At 36.3% G+C, this 22,867-nt stretch overlaps 1 protein-coding gene across 3 annotated transcripts in view; it reads right to left on the minus strand.

The window, feature by feature from the left end:
• FERMT2 (FERM domain containing kindlin 2) overlaps window positions 1-22,867 on the minus strand; it is a 73,312-nt gene that overhangs the window by 16,327 nt on the left and 34,118 nt on the right. For all 3 annotated transcript variants that reach the window (XM_065942056.1, XM_065942055.1, XM_065942054.1), the window contains exons 4-7: window positions 12,724-12,858; window positions 5,834-6,059; window positions 5,380-5,482; window positions 2,935-3,042 (exon numbers count right to left, since the gene is read on the minus strand). In XM_065942056.1, the coding sequence (XP_065798128.1) occupies window positions 2,935-3,042; window positions 5,380-5,482; window positions 5,834-6,059; window positions 12,724-12,858 (572 nt within the window). The remainder of the gene's footprint in view (window positions 1-2,934; window positions 3,043-5,379; window positions 5,483-5,833; window positions 6,060-12,723; window positions 12,859-22,867) is intronic.

Raw genomic sequence — 22,867 nt, forward strand, 5'->3', positions numbered from 1 at the left:
TGTTTATATGTGAATACATACACCACCCCTGACACACATGAATACTCACATATACATATATGTATATACATAATGAGTAGTGATAAGTCCTCCTATATGTATATAAAAAAAATCTTTGGGTGTAGAACTAGTCATGATTTAAACACACTTAGATAAATGGTTTAGAACAAATTTTTTTTTTTAGAACAAATTTTAATGATTAGATTCTGATGCTAAACTTAGGTTTTATACAAAGTTAAGCAAAACTTTTAAATCACTTAATCAGTTATCTTTCAGAGCACTAAATAAGTAGCAATCCTTATTTCTTAAGGATTCATTCACCAAATACAATCTGTTCATGGGAACAATTAGTAAACTAATGCTGAGGCCAATTATCTAATTAATTAATAGAGGCCAATAGCTTCCTCTCTTTTAAGATTTAGTGAATTAATAATGACTAGTCTCTAGCTATGGCTTCCCTCGTGGCTCAGTAGTAAAGAACCTGCCTGACAATGCAGGAGACAGGTTCAACCCCTGAGTCGGGAAGATCTCCTGGAGAAGGAAATGGCAACCCACTCCTGTATTCTTGCCTGAGAAATCCCATGGACAGAGGATTACAGCTGGGCTATAGTCTATGGATTACAGTTAGGCTACAGTCCATGGGGTCACAAACTCAGCGACTAACAACTACTCCTCTCTGGTTATATCTTCAGTTGTGCTGAAATGAGATCCTTATAATGGTAGAAAACTTTCATATTCACAAACCATGGAGAAGGAGGTAGATTGAGGCTCTCAGGCAGTGGTCTCAAACATCAGAGTATAATAAGAAGCATATGGAGAGCTGGTTAAACACAGAGATGCTTAGGTTCACCCTCAGAGATTTTGACTCAGCAAATCTGGAGTCTAGCCTAGGCCCCAGGCTGCTAAGTGCCTTAGATGAATCTGATGCAGAAGGTCCTTATGAGTTATACTGGAGAAATCCTGGCTGTGAATGGGACTGGTCATAAAATCCAGCTTTGCTTTCAAATGTGCATGGGTGGGGCATCTGTTAAATGTTACAATACATGATTGGACCTAAATGCTTAAAAAAGTGTTACTAACTTGTCTAACTTTTCAAAATCCACAGCTTCTTACTTTGAAGTATTTTGTTCTCTTTTTACTATTGTAGATTTATTTTACACAAGGAACCAGAAGTTCTAATAAAAGAATAGTTCAGGGTGCAGCCTATGTCTAAAATAAAAAATACTAGGCATCTCCTTGCCATATTTTCCGAGTTTCCCCCTTCCTGGGCTGGATGGCTTCCAAGAGGCTTTGGGTCAGTTTCTGGGAAGGCTTCTAACAACTCAGGGGATTTGTAGTCCAAATTTCTTTCACTGAATCTAGATTCTAAAATGGTCCAGGGAAAGCTATGCTTTGGGGCATTCAGTCTCCATGAATTAAAATCCAGCATTCTGAGGTGTTTTTCTACTAAATCGAAATGGAATATCTAATGTTTACTGGATGGGGTGGGAGTTGGGGAAAGCCGCAGAATAGTCCCATTTCTGTGACGACTATGTGTACACTCATTCAATAACTATTTTTTGAACACCTACTATGTGCAGGGCACTGCATATAACTGTTGGCTTTTTTTAAAAAACTGCATTATTTTTATAATAAAAAAGATAAGAAATACTATTTAAGAAAAGCTGTGGTTTTCTCCATATACATTTTACAAGTTTTCTTATTTACTTTGTCATCAGCAAAATTTTCACTAGAGAATTAAAAGTCCTTACTCTAAGTGGGAAAAATGTAGAGAGAATGCTGTAACCAAGTGAGATATTTTCCAAAAACTGTTCCAGAGTTTAATTCAAGAAATTCTTCAGGTAGCCTGAATGATCCAGAAACATAAAAAAGAGTCTTATCTGATTAAGCAAGTCTCTAGAAATAAATAATTAAACTATTTCATTCATTTACCATCTGGAGTTCATTTTGATTTCCCTCTTTTAGAATGTAAACGAAGAAGAAATGAGCTGTTCTTCCTCTCAAAAAAACAATGTTGTGAGTCTTAACTGACACACTTTTCTGGGTACATAAAAGCATTTGGAAGATGGAGAGCATTTTTATTTGTGTTCTAATGAAGAATTAAATCACCGTTAAAGTAAAAGACATTCGAAACTAAATGTTCTTTTTGCTTATTGTACTCAAAGAACATCAACTTAATCAGAACTTCACGTGAAAATGGAATTCCACCATAATCTGAGAACACTTAGATATCTGAAATGATTCATCTAGAAAGATTAATCTAGTGGTCAGTCAGACCTCAGTGTCTCTAAGAATGGAACTGTGGGTGCCATCCTAATATTACTTTACCAGAGGGGAGATCAGTGGACATTAATTTCTTAGTAAGCCCTACTATAATTCTGAAATATGCAAGATCCACATTTGGAAAAATACTAGCTTAATGTTAGTTACTTGCTTATTAAGAAATTGTCACTCTAAAGACTTATTTATGTTTAGTTTTACTAGTTTATTAAAATTTTATCATCTTAAAAGGTATTAATTTCTGCTGTAGCCCATTTTACAAATATTACCATTCCCAGTTATTTATGAAGTTATGTAAGGCTTCATTTCAGAAATCTGATTTTTAATATGGATTTTATTTCCAGGAGAAAACTGGATAGTTTTAAGCTAATATAGATTTGGGGGTCAGAGGATATAGAAAAGTAACTACTTAAGTATACCACTAAACTCATACATAAGACAAAAAAATTAAATTCACATATTTTGCCTTCTAAGTGTCTATTCACTTTTTACATAGCAAAAAATAAAACATTATATCAAAAAATTAAAAATTAAAAAACAAAACAAACAAAACATTATATCAAAATACTACTGGAATTACTATGCCACTTTACCATGTAAATAATCTCCAACCCATTCCCCTTTAAAGTCCAATTTACCAATACTCTTCACTACCTGCAAGGCTGCAAACATCATCATTTCTTCTTCGGTGCATTCAATTTCTTCCAAGAGAATAGCCCATTTGGCCTGCTCATAAAGCTGATTGATTCTGATTGCATCATACTGCAGCAAAAAGAGACACAATTCTTTTGTAATATGTTACCTTTAACATTAGCAATAAGGAAAAAAGCTACCCTTAGGGTTATACATATCTATATATACCATCTTTAATTTTTTCATTAAAAGTGGCATTAAAATGTGCCAAAAGATTTTTACATATTTAGTATTAAAAGTAGATTCTGTATGTTATTTTCCAGGGTAATAACCATTAGGTATACTAGCCCTTAACAAAAGGCATTTAACTTGAAGACATTAAAGTAAGGCAGAACCGACTGCTTTTTAGTATTGTTTTGCAACTTACACTAACATGTCATAATCACAGAGTAAATTAATTATTTCAGGGAACATCTTGCTTACTGTGGAAATGCATACCCAGACAAAGTAGCAGGTCCTTGGAAATAGTAATTATTTTAAAAATTCAAAATAAAGGGCACACACACATTTGTGGAAATGTGTTACTTAAGTGTTACTGAATTACCCAGTTATACTAATAAAAACCAGTAGTTATATAAGCTTAGAATAGTAACAAAATGCATAGCCGCTTCCTACCCCATGCAAATGTAACTGTGTTCCCAGAAACCTTTGGCTTTACCAAAATTAGGTATGATATAGCCTAAAAAAGAGTTAAAATGATTTTCTGTAATTCTATATACATTTTAGTGTTGTACAAAGTATTATTTAAGCACATAATTTAAGATGATAAATACATACATTAAAATCTAGGCTACAATCTAGACATGAAAAGTATGAGAGGCAGACAAGAGAAGTCCTCCCACCCACAAGGATGATATGAAAGCAAAAGATCCAAATCTCTGTGTCATGTGTTTTCTGGGGGAAACACTCCAGATTTCAAAGCAAATTTACATCTTATCAGAAAAGCACAGTATTTCAGTAGCAGAGATGATGACAACCACTTGACAGCAAAAACATATTACAAGGTTTGGCTATGAAACTGAGAGAAATGTAGACTTAAAAAGAATTTTTTTGAAGCAGCATCTGGGATATGTAATTAGAAATTTGAAAGTAATTGAATAGGTAATCTTTCAGAAAACTTTTCTTCTACCTAAAGTAGAGTTGAAGAGAGATATTAAAAAACATAAACTAACTTTACCAACTCTGTAGTAAATACAAACCATGGAACACAGTGTGGAGTTTCCTTAAAAAACTAAAGATAGAGCTACCATATGATGCTGCAATCCCACTCCTGGGCATATACCCAGAGAAAAACATGGTCCAAAAGGATACACACAACCCTATAATCATTGCAGCACTGCTTACAATAGCCAAGACAGGGAAGCAACCTAATATCCATCAACAGAGGAATAGATAAAGAGGATGTGGCACATATATACAAGGGAATATTACAAAGTCATTAAAAAGAACAAAACAGGGTTTCCCCAGTGATCCAGTGGTTAAGAATATGCCTTGTAATGCTGGGGACACCAGTTCAATCCCTGGTCCAGAAGATCCCACATACTGCAGAGCAACAAAGCCTGTGCGCCACAACTGCTGCGTTCACGCGCTCTAGAGCCTGTGCTCTGCAACGAGAAGCCTGTGCGCCACAACTAGAGACTCGCCTCTGCGTGCCACAACTAGGGAAAGCCCGCACACAGCAACACAGAGCCAGCGCAGCCAAAGCTAAAACAAAACACACAAATCTTTTTTAAAAAAAGAATGAAATAATGCTATCTGCAGCAACATGGAGGAAACTGAGATTGTCATACTAGGTGAAGTAAATCAGACAGAGAAAGAAAAGTACAGTATGACATCCCTTATAAGCAGATTCTAAAAAGAAATGATACAAAGAACTTACAAAACAGAAACAGACAGCCTTACAGAACATACTTATGGTTACCAGCGGGGAAGAGTGGCAGAAAGAATAGTTAGGGAGTTCAGGGTTGACATGTACACACTGCTGTATTTAGAAGTTATAACCAAGAAGGACCTACTGTACAGCACAAAGAACTCTGCTCCATATTACCTAACAACCTAAATGGGAAAAGAATTTGAAAAAGAATAGATACATGTATAACTGAATTACTTCCTTATATACTTGAAACTACCACAACATTGTTAACGAACTATATTTCAATATAAAAGAAAGTTAAAAAATACAAATCAACCAAAAATTCAATCATCTTAACAAAAAGAAAAGGGTTTAGTTATGCTTCCAACCTACTGAAACAATAGACTTCTTTAAAACACCGGCAATTGTGTCCAAAGTTTTGAGTTTCTAATATTATATTCAAGACTTGCTATCCACATCCAAGCAATTCCTTACCCCACCAACTTCCAAGAAACAAAGAGAAACAAAAAGAGATCCCTCTAAACCCTCGGTACCTTTGGATTCAAATCAAAAAAGCTGTAATACTTGAATCGGAGCAGCAAGGCCTCATTTTCCTTCACATCTTGTTCCATGAGAGATCTTGAGGAATCAAGCCACCTGGACAAATTAACAAACACAGTGGAACAGAGCAAGATAGACTTAATTCTACCTCTATGTAGACGAAGAAATTCTTAAATTGTATCTGTATTTTAAAACTTACCCTTGGTTGGGAGGGATAAATTAGGAGGCTAGGATTAACATATACACACTACTATTTATAATATAAGACAACCGACAAGGACCTATCGTATAACTGTATTCAGACACACATACACACATATGTATGAAACTGAACTGCTGCACTGTATAACTGAAACGCGATATTGTAAATCAACTATGCGTCAATTAAAAAAACCTTATAATTTGTAATAGCAAAAAAACAACAACAAAAATACAACAAAAACTTACCCTTGGTTGATTTTTGCTTTGTCAAGAAGGGCTTGAGGTTTGAACATTTTCGCCAAGATTTCTGGGGATGTTATCGGCTGACTGACAGCAAGTATACCAGGGTTGCCTTCTGACAAAGCACTGTCACCAAACCAAGCAGAAGTTGGCGACAAGGGGCTTCCATCATGAGCATCGTAAGTAGGGGTCATTGTTTTACTATAAAGTCCTGGGCTTGAATATATACTTCCTAATAAACAATGTGAAAAATAGGTAGTAAGTACGAAGTATAGTTATCTTACTTTTCAGTAACACATGCTATAATGATGTAAAACACACTGTGAAACACAAACTTCGTTCTGGAAGGGAAAGCTTTAGTACATTATTTTACCTGTTTTAGAAACATGTGAAATTAACTTTACTTGAATAACATTAAGAACATGTAACAATAAGGTCAAAAATATAATTAAGTTGGTAGAAATTCTAGGGAAAACAGTTGGAGAGAGTTAGAGTAAGTTAAGGATATTGCTGAAGCAGACAGACCAACACTGTTGTGTTTCAACTGTGCCAAGGCTCACCTTTCAGAGGGCCAATGTAAAGAACATCGGTGCCTACAGAAAAGGAAAGAAAGGAGTTCAGAAGGTAAAGGAAAGGCAACAATAGAAGACAGAAACAAAGAATGAAAATGAAAAGAAAACGGGAAAAGGAAAACAGATTTTCCTAACTGCGAATCATAAACTGAAATAAATATTTTAAGTGAATAAGGAAAGAACCTTAGAAGCTATAACCTAAAATGAACTTTTGTTCAACTCAAAACAATGAGGTTGTGCTCTTGGCATGTGTTTAGTGACAAACATGTATATTTATCACGCTCTGAAATCACCATACCCTGTTTTAAGACAACTCAATGTAACTGAATAAATTCACATAAATTAAGATAATAATTTTATGTTGTTGTTTTCTCAATGAATAGTTGAACTGGCTCCAACAGTTACAAATAAAATATTAAAGCAAAAGGATATATAAATTTTGCCCTAGAAAGAGGCTAACAAAGTTGCACTTTATATTTAATTCCCCGAAGTTACAGAGAGATTATCTTTTTAATCTTCAGCTTCCTCAGTGTTAAAGGGCTAGGCATACATTTTTTAAAATACCTTTTTTTAAAAAAAGAGACTACATTAAAAAAAAAATTTGTTGAATTAGTCCACTGATGATCTAGTCTCTGTCATCTAAACTACAAAAACTGAGATTTGATTAAGACTTTAAAAAAAAATTCAGAGTGACATTAAGTAAAAGCACATCCCCTTCAAAGTTCCAACTCTGTTAATATATTTTATCCTGTAGTAATAATTTTTAAAAAGAAAAAGTATAAATGGGTGTAACATTGTTAAATGGATGCTGTTAATGAAATAGCTGTTTTCCTTACCTAATTTAGGAATATGCTTAGGAATTTCTTTCCTGTCATCTCTAACCCACACCACCCACAAACACAGAATGATAGAAACAACTACCCATGAAAAAGTGATGGTAAGGCTAGAGATGTTTAAAGTTGTCAAGACAGAGTCTAGGAAGAGAATATAAAGTAAAAAAGAAAAAAAAACAAAACCAAAAACCAACTTTTACTAACCACAGGGTTATCTGATTTGATACCTCTAAATGTGTTCTACCAATGAATACTGAAACAATTTGTAGAATGTGAACATGTAGAATGTGAAGAAACAAAGGAGGCTGCAATGTTCCCTTTTAGCCTTTGAGGAAGAAATTGGAATATTTAGTTGTAAAGCAAAGAACCTTAAAATACAAGGGCATTTTGAGAAAGTTATTTATAAAAGGGCTGAGAACAATACTCCAGCTCAATTGGGCAAAGGATAATTCTGCTATAGAGACCATACATGTAAATAAGATGTGGAAATGAAACTTTTTTTTGAAAGGAAACTTCTTTATGAAGTTTCTAAAACAAAATATATTCCCCTACGTTACACAACACCTAATAGAATCAGCCATTCAATCGATTCCCTTTCTTCTTATTTACCTATACTTTGTATAATGTACACTCCATACTTTCACTTCGTTTTCCCATTTGTTGTCAGGCAGCCTACAGTAATAGCTCATGTAGGTGTTCTCAACAGCCTCACTGTCGTCATCTGAGAGGAGCAAACTGAGGCACAGAGAAGTTCATACATGTGTCCAATGTCAAGAACTATTAAGTTGCAGAGCCAAGCTATAAATCAGCAGTCCGACTCGACTGCAGCTAAACACACTGCCTCCCGGGCACCATAACTTATTTATGCCATTCCCAATCGGTGTGCAGTTATTCATCTTAGTTTTATTACTGACGTTGCCATTGCTACTGCAGACAGTGCGTTCCGATAAACATTTTTGTACTATTTCTCAATCCTAGCAGCACTGCTAGGTCAGAGGGTATGTGCATTTTAAATTCCTTTCAGGTCCCAGTTCAGGGACAATCTCAACCAGCCTGTATTCCTGATTGCCCAATTTAAACCAGAGCTGAAGCAGAAAACTAATAAAGGGTAAGATGAGGTAGCATATGTACTCAGCAACAAAATAGATGAGTTTGCTGAACACCACAGAATGATAACTTCAAAACCATAAGGATGAGAAACAAAGACTTTAACAAGCACTACAGTATGGGCCACCTACTATAAATATTAAAAACTTATTACTTTTATAATTAAAGAATAGTTTTTAAAAAATGCTTTGATGTTTAAAATGGCAAATTCTAGTTAGGAACAATGGCATCCTGCATGGTGATTTTCCTGACTTCCTTGAATACCTTAGGACCCAGACTTTTCCTTTGTTGAGCTGCCTTTAAGATTTCCTAGAAAAGTTCCTAATGAAGTAATTTTCTACTTCCATAGTAAATCCTGATTTAGTAATCTGTAAATCAGCACTAAACAGTAAAGTTAACTCTTACATGGAAAAATTGCTTCCCCCCGACATGGGGTCAGGCTACTTCCAATGGTCCCTCCTCACAGGTACTTGGAGATTAGATATTTACCTAGTTACAGCCAGCAAGAGGCAAAGCACTAGAGAGTGTCACCTGAGCAGAGCCTGCAACCAAGGTATGCAAACACTCAGAATTTTATCATATTTCTGGGTAAGAATCTGACTAAAGTTTGAGAATCACTAATTCACTCGTGATCCTTTACCTTTTGAAATATTAAATAAAAAAAGCTTTGTTGAAGTAAACTTTACACACCAATATTTTATCAAATATTCCTACTAGAATTCACAAAGTATTCACCTTTAAACATTAAAAACTGGAGAGATGATGTTACATAATGGTTCGACACATGAGTGCTAGAACCAGACCAATCTGGATTTGAATCCTAGCTGTGTCCCTGATTAGCTTTGTGACCTTGGGCAAATTACTTAACCCTTGTAATGGTCTTTCCTTGTAAGTAAAGTGCGGATAATGCCACCAAAATCACAGATGTTCTATAAGGATGAAATGAAGATACACAAACACATAAATACGTAATTGTTAACCATGCTCACACAGATGCTCATAATTCAGGAAGTACACAGGCACTAAAGGAAACTCAGCCTGTTTCTGCCTCAGTAGAATGAAAATTACACGGATTCCTGACCAACCCCTGCGGTGCAGGAACCTCTGTGTAGCACTGAGCAGTGTCTGATCCTCAGAAGACGTCATAAGCTGAGATGTATAGACCTGTTGCTATTTACATGAACATAAAATGCAACTGATCAAATCTGCCACCATTTGGTCCAAACATTGACATTAGTATTAACAATGTATTAACAAATGACAAATGATAAAAGCAGGCAAACTTGATATTTAGTATTTCTTTTAAAAATTAATCTCTTATTACTTCTCATGTGTGTATGGGACTTCTCGATAGATAATCCGTCCTCTACGTATCACTATCTTTATGTACTTTCTTAGCATCTCACATCAACTCCTCAAATGTTTTTAAACTGCTTGGATGTAGACAACTAAAGCCTATTAAAAAAAAAAACTCCTTCAACTGAAAACAGTCACTTCACAGACACAAGAGAGCACACACAGTGTCTGATTCCATTCACATGAGGTTCAAGAACCAGCCCAACACTATTCTGTGGTGAGAGAGGCACAGGAAAAGGCATGCAAGAGGCCTTCTGGGGTCTTGGCATCATGTTACATGCTATACCTAGTTCTGGGTGGTGACAAGTTGTATGCATCCGCAAATATTCATCTATAATTTAAAATCTGTTCATTTTACTATATGTAACACCTCAATTTAAAACAAGAAAGAAAAGAAACCCACAGTTACTTACTCTAAAATATTTGTAGCTTTCCCTTGTCTTAATTCATTATCTTTTGTCTTCTAATTGTCTTTTCTTAAAGCACTATATAAAAGTTCTTCCTTGCAGCTATAAGACCAATCCTGCCTGATTTCAACCACTCTAAAATCATCCCATAAATATACCTTTCTATGTAGTTCTTCATCGTAAGAATTAAGTGAGTTTTCATTTAAACTAAAAAAAAGAAATAAAAAACAACAAAAAACTGAAAGCAGAGATTCTGTCTACTGTCACATGGCTTCATCTATATAAACCACCAAGTCTAAATCAGATTTTAATCGTATTCTAATGAGACACACTCTTTTACTCTCTTTGACCTCCTTAATCTGTAGGCTCTACCACTATTCTTTCCCCTCATTCCCTCCTCCATATTTTACTGGAATTAAATTTGATATTCTTTCTAAGTAATGATTTGTTCATTTTGTACCATATTCAGAAACCAGTGACTCTACAATGCACTAGCCTATATTCCTCAGCCTGACATTAAATACCCTCTAGTGTGATCCAGAAGTTCCTTGGAGGTCTCTCCCCTATGAACTGGCTCAAATGGTTTATTTACACATCTTGTACTTCTCTTTTGCCAGGATGTTCTTTGTTAATATCATTCTTTCTACGTGCATCACCTATTCTTCCAATCAAAATCCTAGCCACTGGAATCCTAGCCAATTCACAAACTTAATTCCCCAACCTGAAAATTGAATACACCCTACTTGGAATTGTTTTGTCTTCTAAATTCTTATAACATTATTTCTATAATATTCATTTAACGTTTATGTATTACCTCCTTAAATACAGTAACTATAGTTTCCCACTGGCCTATAAATTACTTAAGAGTAAAGACTATCTTATTTCTTGGTAGCTCCCAGATGTAATCAGTACATGAGTAGTGACATAAAGGTTACAAGGTATGTGACCTTAGATGTTCCTAATTTTGTTGTTCCGTCGCTCTGTCTGACTCTTTGCGACCCCATAGACTGTAGCACACCAGGTCTCCCTGTCCTTCACTATCTCCCAGAGTTTGCTCAAATTCATGTCCACTGAGTTGATGATGCTATCTATCCATCTCATCCTCGGCCTCCCTCTTCTCCTGCCCTCAGTCTTTCCCAGAATCAGGGTCTTTTCCAGTGAGTCGGCTCTTCACATCACGAGGCCAGAGTATTGGAGGTTCAGCATTAGTCCTTCTGATGAACATTCAGGGTTGATTTCCTTTAGGATCAACTGGTTTGCTCTCCTTGTAGTCCTCAGGACTCTCAAGAGTTTTCCCCAGCACCACAATTGGAAAGCATCAATTCTTTGGTGCTTAGCCTTTTTTATGGCTCTTAACCTTACTGTTAGCAAAGAGTCAGACATGATTGAGTGACTGAACTTACTGTGCCATATTTTCATCTTTATATGTGAATAATAACATAATCCACTTTGATGGGTTGTAGTGAGAATTAAATGAGTTTCCACGGGTAAAGTGTGTGAAATAGTTCTGGGCATACATAAGTCTGTATTCCCTGTTTACTTTCATTACCATCATTATCACCGCAGAATTTTAAAAAACAGGAATGAACTGAATTAGTAAAATTAGTTTATTTATTTGCTTCTGAGATCTATCCTAAGAAATGGATTTATAAATGTGCAGCCACTGGAAACATGGGAAACTAATTTTCAGAAACCAAAGAACCATGTAATCTAATTGATTAGTCATCTAACTTCTCAATAGACACTGCCCATGTTCCTACTGTATGCCATATGCTGTTAGGTCCTAGTAACAAAAAGGTAAGAAACAGTCTCTTCATGCAGGACCTTACAGTTATTAGGGGAGAACACATAATATAATACTAAACACAGAAAGTCTGGTGACTTTTGACAGCAGGGGAAGTCATAAGGTTGGGGAAGTAGGGGTTCAGTAAGGTTCAGGTTGGGGAAGTAATGGAAGGAAATATGAGAAAGCTTCTTCAAGAGAAAAGAGAGGCACTAAGAGACTAGCATATGCAAAGCATAGAAGTTTTAAGTAACCTGATAAAAGTAATAATGTCTTAACTAAATAGTGGTGGTTTCCACAAAATAGTCCCAAAATGGAACTAAATGCTAAAAAAACCCTTCAATTTCTGCAATGCCAAGAACTGAGATAAGTTAAGGTACTGTCTCCTTTTGACTTTTCCTGAGCACAGAACCAGCTTTTCTTATTATTGATTCAACTACTAACACCTGACACGATGATCACACGTGACAGACTCTGGTGATGATTGAGGGAAAACATGCAGAAGGAGAGTGTTCTTTAACCTGACCACTCTCCAGACTATTTAGTCCATTTATATTGATATAAAAAACAGACAGGAAGACCTACTGTACAGCACAGGGAATTGTACTCAATATTTTTAAAATAACCTATAGGGGAAAAGAACCTGAAAAAGAACATATATATATATATATTTTTTTTTTTCTTCTACACATGTGTGTATAAATGAATCACTGTGCTACAATATCTGAAACTAACACAATATTGTAAATCAACGACATTTCAAATACACACACACACACACACAGGCACACAGCTCTCATGGTTCTCACACTGAACCCATGCTTAGTCAAAGACTCACCTGATCCAGGAGTGATAAGAGGCCCCTCTAGTTCAAGTGCCTCATCTTCAGATTGGTCATCTAGCTTTTTCTTTTTTTTCTTTGTTGGATCTCTGGGTTTTTTCAATAGGGAAAGCTCTTCAGGGTGTCTGATGTCTGTTACAATTAAGAAAAAAACATTATTTTACTGGGATAATGGAAAGTTTAAACACATTACACTTGGTAAATCTATGAATCCATTTCAAAAAAAGAAGTTGAATTTCCTTCTGTGCATGTTTGTATTTTGCCAGATACTAATGCCATGCAAAACACTAGAATATGACACTTTTAAAAACAATATACCAAAGCACACTTAATTCATAACTATCCAATAAATGTAGTTACTTAAAAGTAGAAAGATAATACTATGGTACAGAAAGAAAATAATAAGAGCTCTTATTTATATATATTTTAAACCAAAACTCTATGGAATTAAGGTTTATATTATATGGTTGCTTCATTCTGTATATAAGTTATACTAGATACATAAAGTAAATGTAAAGAAAATATTTTCACACCATTACCAAATCTCAAAATTTTAATCAACTCAAACTTTTCTACCTTGATACCAAATGTCGACAGATTTCTGAGTTTATTCTATTCATTTTCATGCAAAGAACCTGATGTGTACACATAATGAAAAACGGGCAAAATAATGAATATTTTCTTATGTCTGCTGTTCTACAATTCCATGTCTCTAATTGTACAGTTAATGATAGCTGGGAGTATAAAGTCGCCCATCAAAAAAAAAGAAAGAAAATCACCAAGTGGATTTTAAAAAAACCAAAAAATATATAAGAAGCAATATGGCTTAAAAAAAAAAAAAAAAAAGAAGCAGCAGCAGCAATACGGCTACACAAAAAGAATTAAAAATGACCCAAATAAGTTTATATATTACATTACATATTATACACCATGTCCATAAACAGCAGGAATGACTAAGAAGTTGGTGATGTTATTTAGACACTAAGTCATGTCCAACTCTTTTGCGACCTCATGGACTGTAGTCTTCGAGGCTCCTCCATCCATGGGATTTCCCAGGCAAGAATACTGGAGTAGGTTGCCATTTTCTTCCCCAAAGCATCTTCCAGACCCAGGGATCAAACCTGCCTCTCCTGCATTGGCAGGCAGATTTTTTACCACTGAGCCACCAGGGAAGTCCAAGTTAAGAAGTCAGTTCCTCCCATATTGAGCTAAAGATTTGATGAAATTCTAATCCAAATTCCAGCTTACTCTTCTGAACAATCTGATTATAGAATTGTTCTCATTTCCTTATAAATTTTATAATAGTGAAAGCAATTTTGAAAAAGAATTAAGTTGGAAGACTTAAACTACCTGATTTTAAGACATCATAAATTCACATCAATTAAAACTATGCAATTACTGGATAAATGATAAGACATATAAATGAATGGATTAGAAGAGAGGACCCAGAAACAAATCCAGACACAGCCAATTATTTTGGACAAAGGAGCTATGGCAATTCAAAGGAAAAGGGAAATCTCTTAATTTAGTTCAGTTCAGTCACTCAATCATGTCCAACTCTTTGCGACCCATGGACTGCAGCATGCCAGGCTTCTCTGTTCATCACCAACTCCCAGAGCTTGCTCAAACTCATGTCCACCAAGTTGGTGATGCCATCCAACCATCTCATCCTCTGTCATCCCTGTTCTCCTCCTGCCTTCAATCTTTCCCAACGTCAGGATCATTTCCAATGAGTCCGTTCTTTGCATCAGGTGGCCACTGTAGAGCCTTGCAGACTACAGTTCATGGGGTTGCAAAAGAGTCGGACATGACTTAAGTGTCTTCTGCATCAGTCCTTCCAATGATTATTCAGCACTGATTTCCTTTAGGATGGACCTTGCAGTCCAAGGGACTCTCAAAAAGACTTCTCCAACACCACAGTTCAAAAACATCAATTCTTCGGTGCTCAGCTTTTTTTTATCGTCCAACTCACATCCATACATGACTACTGGAAAAACCATAGCTTTGACTAGATGGACTTCTGTTGGCAAAGTAATCTCTCTGCTTTTTAATATGCTGTCTAGGTTGGTCATAGCTTTTCTTCCAAGGTGCAAGCATCTTTTAATTTCATGGCTGCAGTCACCATCTGCAGTGATTTTGGAGCCCCCCAAAATAAAGTCTGTCACTGTTTCCCCATCTATTTGCCATGAAGTGATGGGACCAGATGCCACGATCCTAGTTTTCTGAATGTTGAGTTTTAAGCCAACTTTTTCACTCTTCTCTTTCATTTTCATCAGTTTCTTCAGTTCTTCGCTTTCTGCCATAAGGGTGGTGTCACCTGCGTCCTAAGGCTACTGATATTTCTCCCGGCAATCTTGATTCCAGCTTGTGCTTCATCCAGCCTGGAATTTCTCATGATACACTCTGCACAGAAGTTAAATAAGCAGGTGACAGTACACAGCCTTGACACACTCCTTTCCCTATTGTAACCAGTCTGTTGTTCCATGTCCAGTTCTAACTGCTGCTTCTTGACCTGTATAAAGATTTCTCAGAAGACAGATAGGGTGGTCTGGCAATCCCATCGATTTAAGAATTTTCCACAGTTGTTGTGATCCACAGTCAAAGGCTTTGGTGTAGTCAATAAATCAGAAGTAGATGTTTTTCTGGAACTCTCTTGCTTTTTTTTTAATCTCTTCAATAAACAGTGCTAAATGAGAAATTCATGTATTTCTCAAAAAGAACATTCAGTTCAGTTACTCAGTCGTGTCCGACTCTTTGTGACCCCATGAATTGTGGCACGCCAGGCCTCCCTGTCCATCACCAATTCCCGGAGTTTACTCAAACTCATGCCCATCGAGTCGGTGATGCCATCCAGCCATCTCATCCTCTGTCGCCCCCTTCTCCTCCTGCAAAAGAACATTAGCCCTCATCTAATGCAATATGCAAAAATTAATTTCATATATCACAGGCCTGGGCTTCCCAGGTGGCACAGTGGTAAACAATCTGCCTGCCAATGTAGGAGACAAGGGTCTGATTCCTGGATTCAGAAGATCCCCTGGAGGAGTTAATGGTAACCCATTCCAGCATTTTTGCCTAAAAAATCCCACAGACAGAGGAGCCTGGTGGGCTACAGTCCATGGGGTTGCAGAGAGTTGGACACGACTAAGCAACTGAGCACATCATAGACCTAAAGAAAATTTAAGTAGACAAATATTTCTTAGATAGGATACCCACACTCCTAATTAAAACACACACACACACACACACACACAAAAACTGCCCTTTACTACAAGAAAAAAAACTGTTGGGAAAACAAAAAGACAAGCTGTATACTGGGACAAAATATTCACATAATATAGTATGTATATATGACAAAAGACTTGTATCCAAAATATGTAAGGAACCCATATAATTTAATAATAAGCAGATCAGTGGGCTAAAGATTTGGATAAGCATTTCACCACAGAATACATAAGAATAGCCAAGAGACATACGCAAAGATGCTCAACATTAATGGTCATGAAGTGCATATTAAAACCACAAGACAAAAAAAAAAAAAAAAAAAAAACACCACAAGACACAAGTATACCCATCAGAGGGACCAACATGAATAAGACTGATAATACCCAGTGTTGGTAATGATAGAGAGAAAGCGAAACTCTCATACTCTGTTGCTGGGAACGCAAAATGAAAAATTTTGAAAACAGCTTGGCAGTTTTTTTATAAAGTTAAACATGTTCTTTATAAAGTTAGACACTCCACTCTTACTTAAGAAAAGGAAAAGCATATTTATAACATCTTTACTCACAAAACTTAAAACTAGAAATAACACAGGTGGAAGAACATGTTATATTTTCGTATCAGTGGAACACTACTCTTAGAATGCAATACAAGTCATCAGTAAAAAAAAAAAAACAAAAAAACCCCACAAAACTATTGACATTTTCAATAACATGAATGCATCTCAAAATTATTATCTAAATAGAAGAAGACAATTAGTAAAGGGTATATACTGTATGATTTCATTCACAACATTCCAGAAAATGACAGCAAATCTACAGTGACAGAGAAGATCACTGACTGTTAGGCTAGAGTTTGATAGTTAATGGAAATGTTCTATATCCTGATTGTGGTATTAATAGTTTCAGAGATGGAAACATTTGTGAAACTCATTCAACTGTACACTTTAAATGAGTACAGTTTATTATGCATCAATTATATAAAAATAAAGTTAATTAAAAAATAAAATGTAAAGAGAGGGAAAGCCAAGGAAAAAAAGCAGCAGAAAGGAGAAGTGCTAGTTGTGTTCTTGCAGTTTGGTGGCATCTACACCATCTGTCAGTATGAGGAGAACAGACAATGAAATCCAAGTCCCTGCCTAACTTGTAATGCTGGAGACTGCTAAGTCAATGGGTTAGAGTTTGACAGCGGGTAATCTGTACTTTGAGAAACCCACAGTCTCCACTAGACTCAACCCAGTATTAGGAAGCTTTTTATCTGGAGGAAATTAGAACTAGGATGGGCCACACTGCTGCAGAGGTGATGATGCACAATTTGAGGCAGAAGCACACAGCCAAACTACTTGGATTCACATCTCAGCTACACTATTAGCTGCATGACTTGGGAAAGCTACTAATTAGCCTACTAGCATCCAAGTTTCCTCATGCGTAAAATGAAACTACCACCACAGGAGGTGTTTATGAAAATTCAATGATTGCACAGGACCTGACACACAATAAATACTTCTTAAGTATTAGGTATTAATGTTTTTTTCTAATTAAAAAAAATATATACAATCATGGTATACATTTGGAAATTACAAGACAGTACTAAAACATTTAAAACCTGTTTGTGAAAAATGGAATATGACTGTGAATCAGTGATCATTTTAACAGATGTATAAAACTGTGCCCATTCTTCCAATACTGTGACCATTATAAATAATGGTTCTACAAACATCTATATATACCTACTTTTCCATGTTTTATTTCTTTAGAAATTCACTGGAATAGAATTACTGGATCAAAGGTTAAACAAATTTTAAGGCCAAAATGTAGCAACATGGGTACATGTATTATTTTTTTAAAGCTTTATTTTTAAAACAGTATTTGTATCTCCTTGTTTTAATTTACATTTCTTTGATTATTAGTGATGAACTACACTTCCTCATGGGTTTTTAGCTATTTATATTATTCCTTCCTTTGCTCATTTTTCTACTAGATTTCTTCATATCAGTGCTTCCCTGGTAGCTCAGCTGGTAAAGAATCCGCCTGCAATGAGGTAGACCTGGGTCCTATCCCTGGGTCGGGAAGATTCCCTGGAGAAGGGAACAGCCACCCACTCCAGTATTCTGGCCTGGAGAATTCCACGGACTGTAGAGTCCATGGGGTTGCAAAAAGTCAGACACAGCTGAGTGACTTTCACTTTCTTCAGATCAGTTAATTTGCATATAAAAGTTAACATGGTAGATACCACTGCAAACCACACTGAACTTTCTTTTTTACTTATTTATACCTTGAACCATGTTTAAAAGAGAAATCCAAATCTTTCAATAACTAAATGGAATTTTGTTTGTTTGTTTCTCTGTTGGTTATTTGAAGTTTACTATTAGGAACATTCTGGTATACATTAGGTTTTTGTTTTGTACTTACATGCTATTTCGGGGTGAATACTTTTCTGAAACATGAACATGGAATTAGCAGTAAAACTGTCCTGAACAAATACTTTACCAAAGAGTAGGTGAACATCTTAGGTAGTAAGCAGCAGAGATGATATTAAAAATAAATGTTTGTTCCTTAAATTCTGTCACTTAAGCTTCCAGGCAGGTCTTTTTAAAGTTAAAAGTAGTACAGTGACTTCTTTAGCTAAAGTCAAAAAATTAAAAATAAAAGATTTTCTTCAGTCTTGTACATACAAGTTGAGATAAGGCTGGGACCTGGGACCCTTTACCAGAGTGCTTGCACCTGGACAAATGTCTCCTCAAGCAACAAATAAATTATAAGGAACTAAAAACAACTGCATGCATGTGCAATCAGGGCAATTATGAACAATAAGATACAAAAAGGCCTCAAACCAACTTTCATTTTGCAGGTGCTGAAGTAGGGTACTGAGCATGATCCCTGCGCACAGCACCAAGGGGTGGACAGATCATCTAACCACCCCTCCAGCCCAACCCACAGATCTGCTCCCACCAGATCCCGACTTAAGGAACCAGTCCACCCTCCCTCAGAGAGTGAGCAAGGGGACCTGTTACTTGTTTTTGCCCTGGGATAGCATGAGTCCCAATAAAGCCGTGCCTGAATTCCTCACCTCTTTTCAACTTCTATTGATTAAAGAGCCCAAGGACACAATTCCATAACAAAGGTAACCCATTTATCCTTGAAAGTAATTCTGGCGATTTGAATCAGTAGTGCTACGTTGTGTTTATGTAGATTCAGAAATTCAGAAGATATTTCAAGTATGTCTTTTGAGCCATATTTATCTAATTAACAGAACTGAATCATCATTTCCTAGACTATTTTTAAAAGAAACAAGATTTAGCATGCTAAGAGATCTAATGATTTATGGATTGTACTTTCAATTCTCAGGGTACCCTCAGCTCTAAATGCCACCACTGCCATGCTGGGAGTAAATAAAGACATTAGAAAATTCCAAGCTTCTGAATAATCACTTGTCTCCTCTACGTCAGCATTAAGTGGGGGCAGGGTGGCGGTGGTAATCTCTCTCTCCACCCATTCATTTCTCCAAAGCAAATCATAAACTGGTACAGGGTGAAAAATCTAAAAAGTACACAGGATATAAAACTAATCACGCCTGAGAGATATGACCTGCTTCTACCACAGTTTACCATTACTAAGTTTGGTGGGATGGAGGAAAGCAAGCATGTGTAATTGGAAAACGCCTCCTAAATTTCTGGTACGTCCTTTCTTCTTGAGAATCACTGCACTACATGATTCATCCTTTGAGATTTTTGTTCATGGGCCATTTCCTGTCAGCTCACAAACCAGCTATGAACATTTTTAGAAAAATGGGTACTGTTAACTGTTAACTAGCTTTTTGCTCATAGGCAGATGAAGCAGCTCCTAACTATATGCGCCCGTGAGAACTGCTTGTGATGTAAAAGTAATTATATTAAAAACATATGTTTAGGTCACACCCCCAGATAATACTCTTAGTGACTCAGGGGCTCCAACAGCTTGTTTTATAAAAGTTCTAGTGATGGATGTTAACTAAATTTACTGTGGTGATCATGTCACAATACATATAAATACGGAATCATTATGTTGTACACCTGATGTTTACATTTATGTGTCAATTATATCTCAATTTTAAATCTCTATAGGTAATTTTGATTTCAACTTTTTCTTGAGAATTTGCAGCTAAGGGAAAGGGTAGGAAGAGGAGAACAACATCTTATTTCTCTAATGATAGGCAACTCTATATGCAGCAAGGTAGCTGTTGGCTACACATGAAGTCTGTGAGTAAGTGGTTTTCATTTCATTACAGCAATAACCAAAAAAAGTAAATCCATATGCGATACTATTTTGCTGATACAGGAACTTAGGACTTATGTATTTACTCTGTGTCTTACATCAGGAAGAAATTAAACTAGTGAATTTAGGAATCTAAATCACATGTGTAAGAGTGGGCTTGGTGAAGAACACAAATAATTAAATAATGTTTATTTAAAATAAAATACACTTACAGGACGATGATGGGCATACCAAAATACAAAGCTGTCTTTCCTTTATGCTAAATCATATAAAGAGATAGTAGCATTTATGAGACTACACAAAGCAGTGATCCAGGATCTATTTACAACAAAATAATAAACTATACAGCAATAAAATCCAATGTTCAAAATCAATGTTATCAAGTAGAGTACAAGTCTAGTGGAAGACAGGTAACATAAATTACCTATATAATTATGTAATATACATACAGCATATGTATCTCAAAAATTATGGCGCTGAGGAAATGGGAAATGAAGGAGTGGAAAAGGGTACTCAGGTAAAATAATAAAACAGATTTTGTTTAAAAACAGAATTTTCTTAAGAGTTTTCAATTAAACATGTAGGTTGCGTTTTTGCATTTACTCTCAGTCTTTTCAAAATATCACAGCAAAATGTAAAGAAATTAAACATGAACCTAAAAGGACAAAACAGGAGAAAAACATCAGATAAGCAACATCAGAAAAATGCTGAGACAAAAGCCAGATGGGAGAGAAGCAAATACTTAGTAAAGTGGACAAACAGAAAATCAAGGTGTCTGCAGGAGACACCAATGGGAAACACATGGACTCACTATGCTAAACATCAAGCATGATCATATGCTCAAAAAAGAGACAAGAAAAATGAATCCTGTCCCATACTGAATTACACCTACCCCTTAGATACACACCCTTTAGGATTCCTTAGAGGAAAATCTGAAAAGCCCTAGAGAAAAGATCCTTTAGATACTGACATTTGAAAAGGCTTGCTCAATGTCTAACTACCCCTTAGAGGGATAAACTAAACAAGCTAAACCCCATTCAACTAGAGCTTCCTATCAGATATCTCTATGTATGGACAATCAGTGACTGACTGACAGAAAGGAATCTGTGGCAGGCAGAATTCTAGAGATAGCTCCTTAAAATGCTTGCTCCTGGTTATACAATCATACACTAATCTAGCAACTGCTGTGAAAAGACTTTGTAAATGGAATTAAGGTTACTGATCAACTGATTTTAGGGAGATTATCCTGAATTCTTTCAGTGGGCTCAAAGCAATCACAAGAAGCCTGCCTAACAGAAAAGAAAGGCAGAAGGAAGCAGAGGAGAGAGAAGACAGGAGAGGTCATATAGACTTGAGAAGTAAGAAGAGCTGGACTTGCTGTTGCTGACTTTGAAAAAGGAGGACGGTCACAAGTCAAGGAATTCAGGAGGCCTCTAGAAGCTAACAAGGAGATCAAACCAGTCAATCCTAAAGGAAATCAACCCTGAATATTCACTGGAAGGACTGATGCTGAAGATGAAGCTCCACTACTTTAGCCACCTGATGCAAAGAGCTGACTCATTAGAAAAGACCCTGATGCTGGGTAAGATTGAAGGTAGGAGGAGAAGGGGGCAACTGAGAGGATGAGATGGTTGGATGGCATCATCAACTCAAAGGACATGAATTTGAGCAAACTCCAGGGGACACTGGAGGACAGGGAAGCCTGGTGTGCTGCAGTCCATGGGGTTGCAAAGAGTCAGACACAACTTAGCAACTAACAACAAGACAGAGTAACAAGAATGTGATTTACCCTCCTGCTTTATTTAAACAATAAAGGAAGAGGAAAGAAAGTTTTTCAGATATTAGACAACAAGGAGCACAGGAGCGGAGAGAAAAAACCAATGAGCTCTTTGAGTATACCAGCTTACTGTCTAGAAGTAGTTCAGGGTGGGGAGGGGGCAAACAGAGTCAGGTCTTGCTGAGTTGAGACATCTGAGATGGAACCTAGGGAGGCCAAGATGACTAGAATTTGTGGGCCAGAGTACCAGAGAGAAGAGAGTTCTGGAGATCTGCAGTTATTCTCTGGGGATCTGGGTGAATACAGATCTGTACACCTGTGAGGGAAAGTCTTCCTAATACACTGGACATTGAGAAGAATCCCCGGAAGAAAATTAGCTCCAGACTAATGGACTTGCCCTTAATAACGTTTAAAAGCAAGTATCAACAGAATCCAACTGATTCCAAGTAATCTGACTGAAAAATCTGGCAGAAAAAAAACAAAACCCCAACATTACTTAAAGGAATACACAAAGAAATCCAGCCAACAGTGTAAAATTAACAGACTCTTAACATTCAAACAGAAATTACCAGACAAAAAAGAGGCAGGAAAATACAACCCATTATCAGGAGTAAAGCGGGGGGGGGGGGAGGGGGGGGGCGGCAGTGTAACAGATGCAGAAATAACCACAATTATAGAATCAGTAATCAAAGATATGAAAATGGCTGTTATAAGTACACTCCACATGTTTAAGAAAGGAAAGGCATAAAAATAATGAAGAAAAAATTTTTAATTTATGTATTTTTAAAAGGCCAAAACCAAACTTCTAGTGATGAAAAATACATCTGAAATGAACACTGGATGGGATTAACAAAAGATCAAGGAATTTGAAGATAGCAGTGAACACTATCCA

Source organism: Muntiacus reevesi, chromosome 7 (assembly GCF_963930625.1).
Source record: "Muntiacus reevesi chromosome 7, mMunRee1.1, whole genome shotgun sequence".
NCBI classification, from domain to species: Eukaryota; Metazoa; Chordata; class Mammalia; order Artiodactyla; family Cervidae; genus Muntiacus; species Muntiacus reevesi.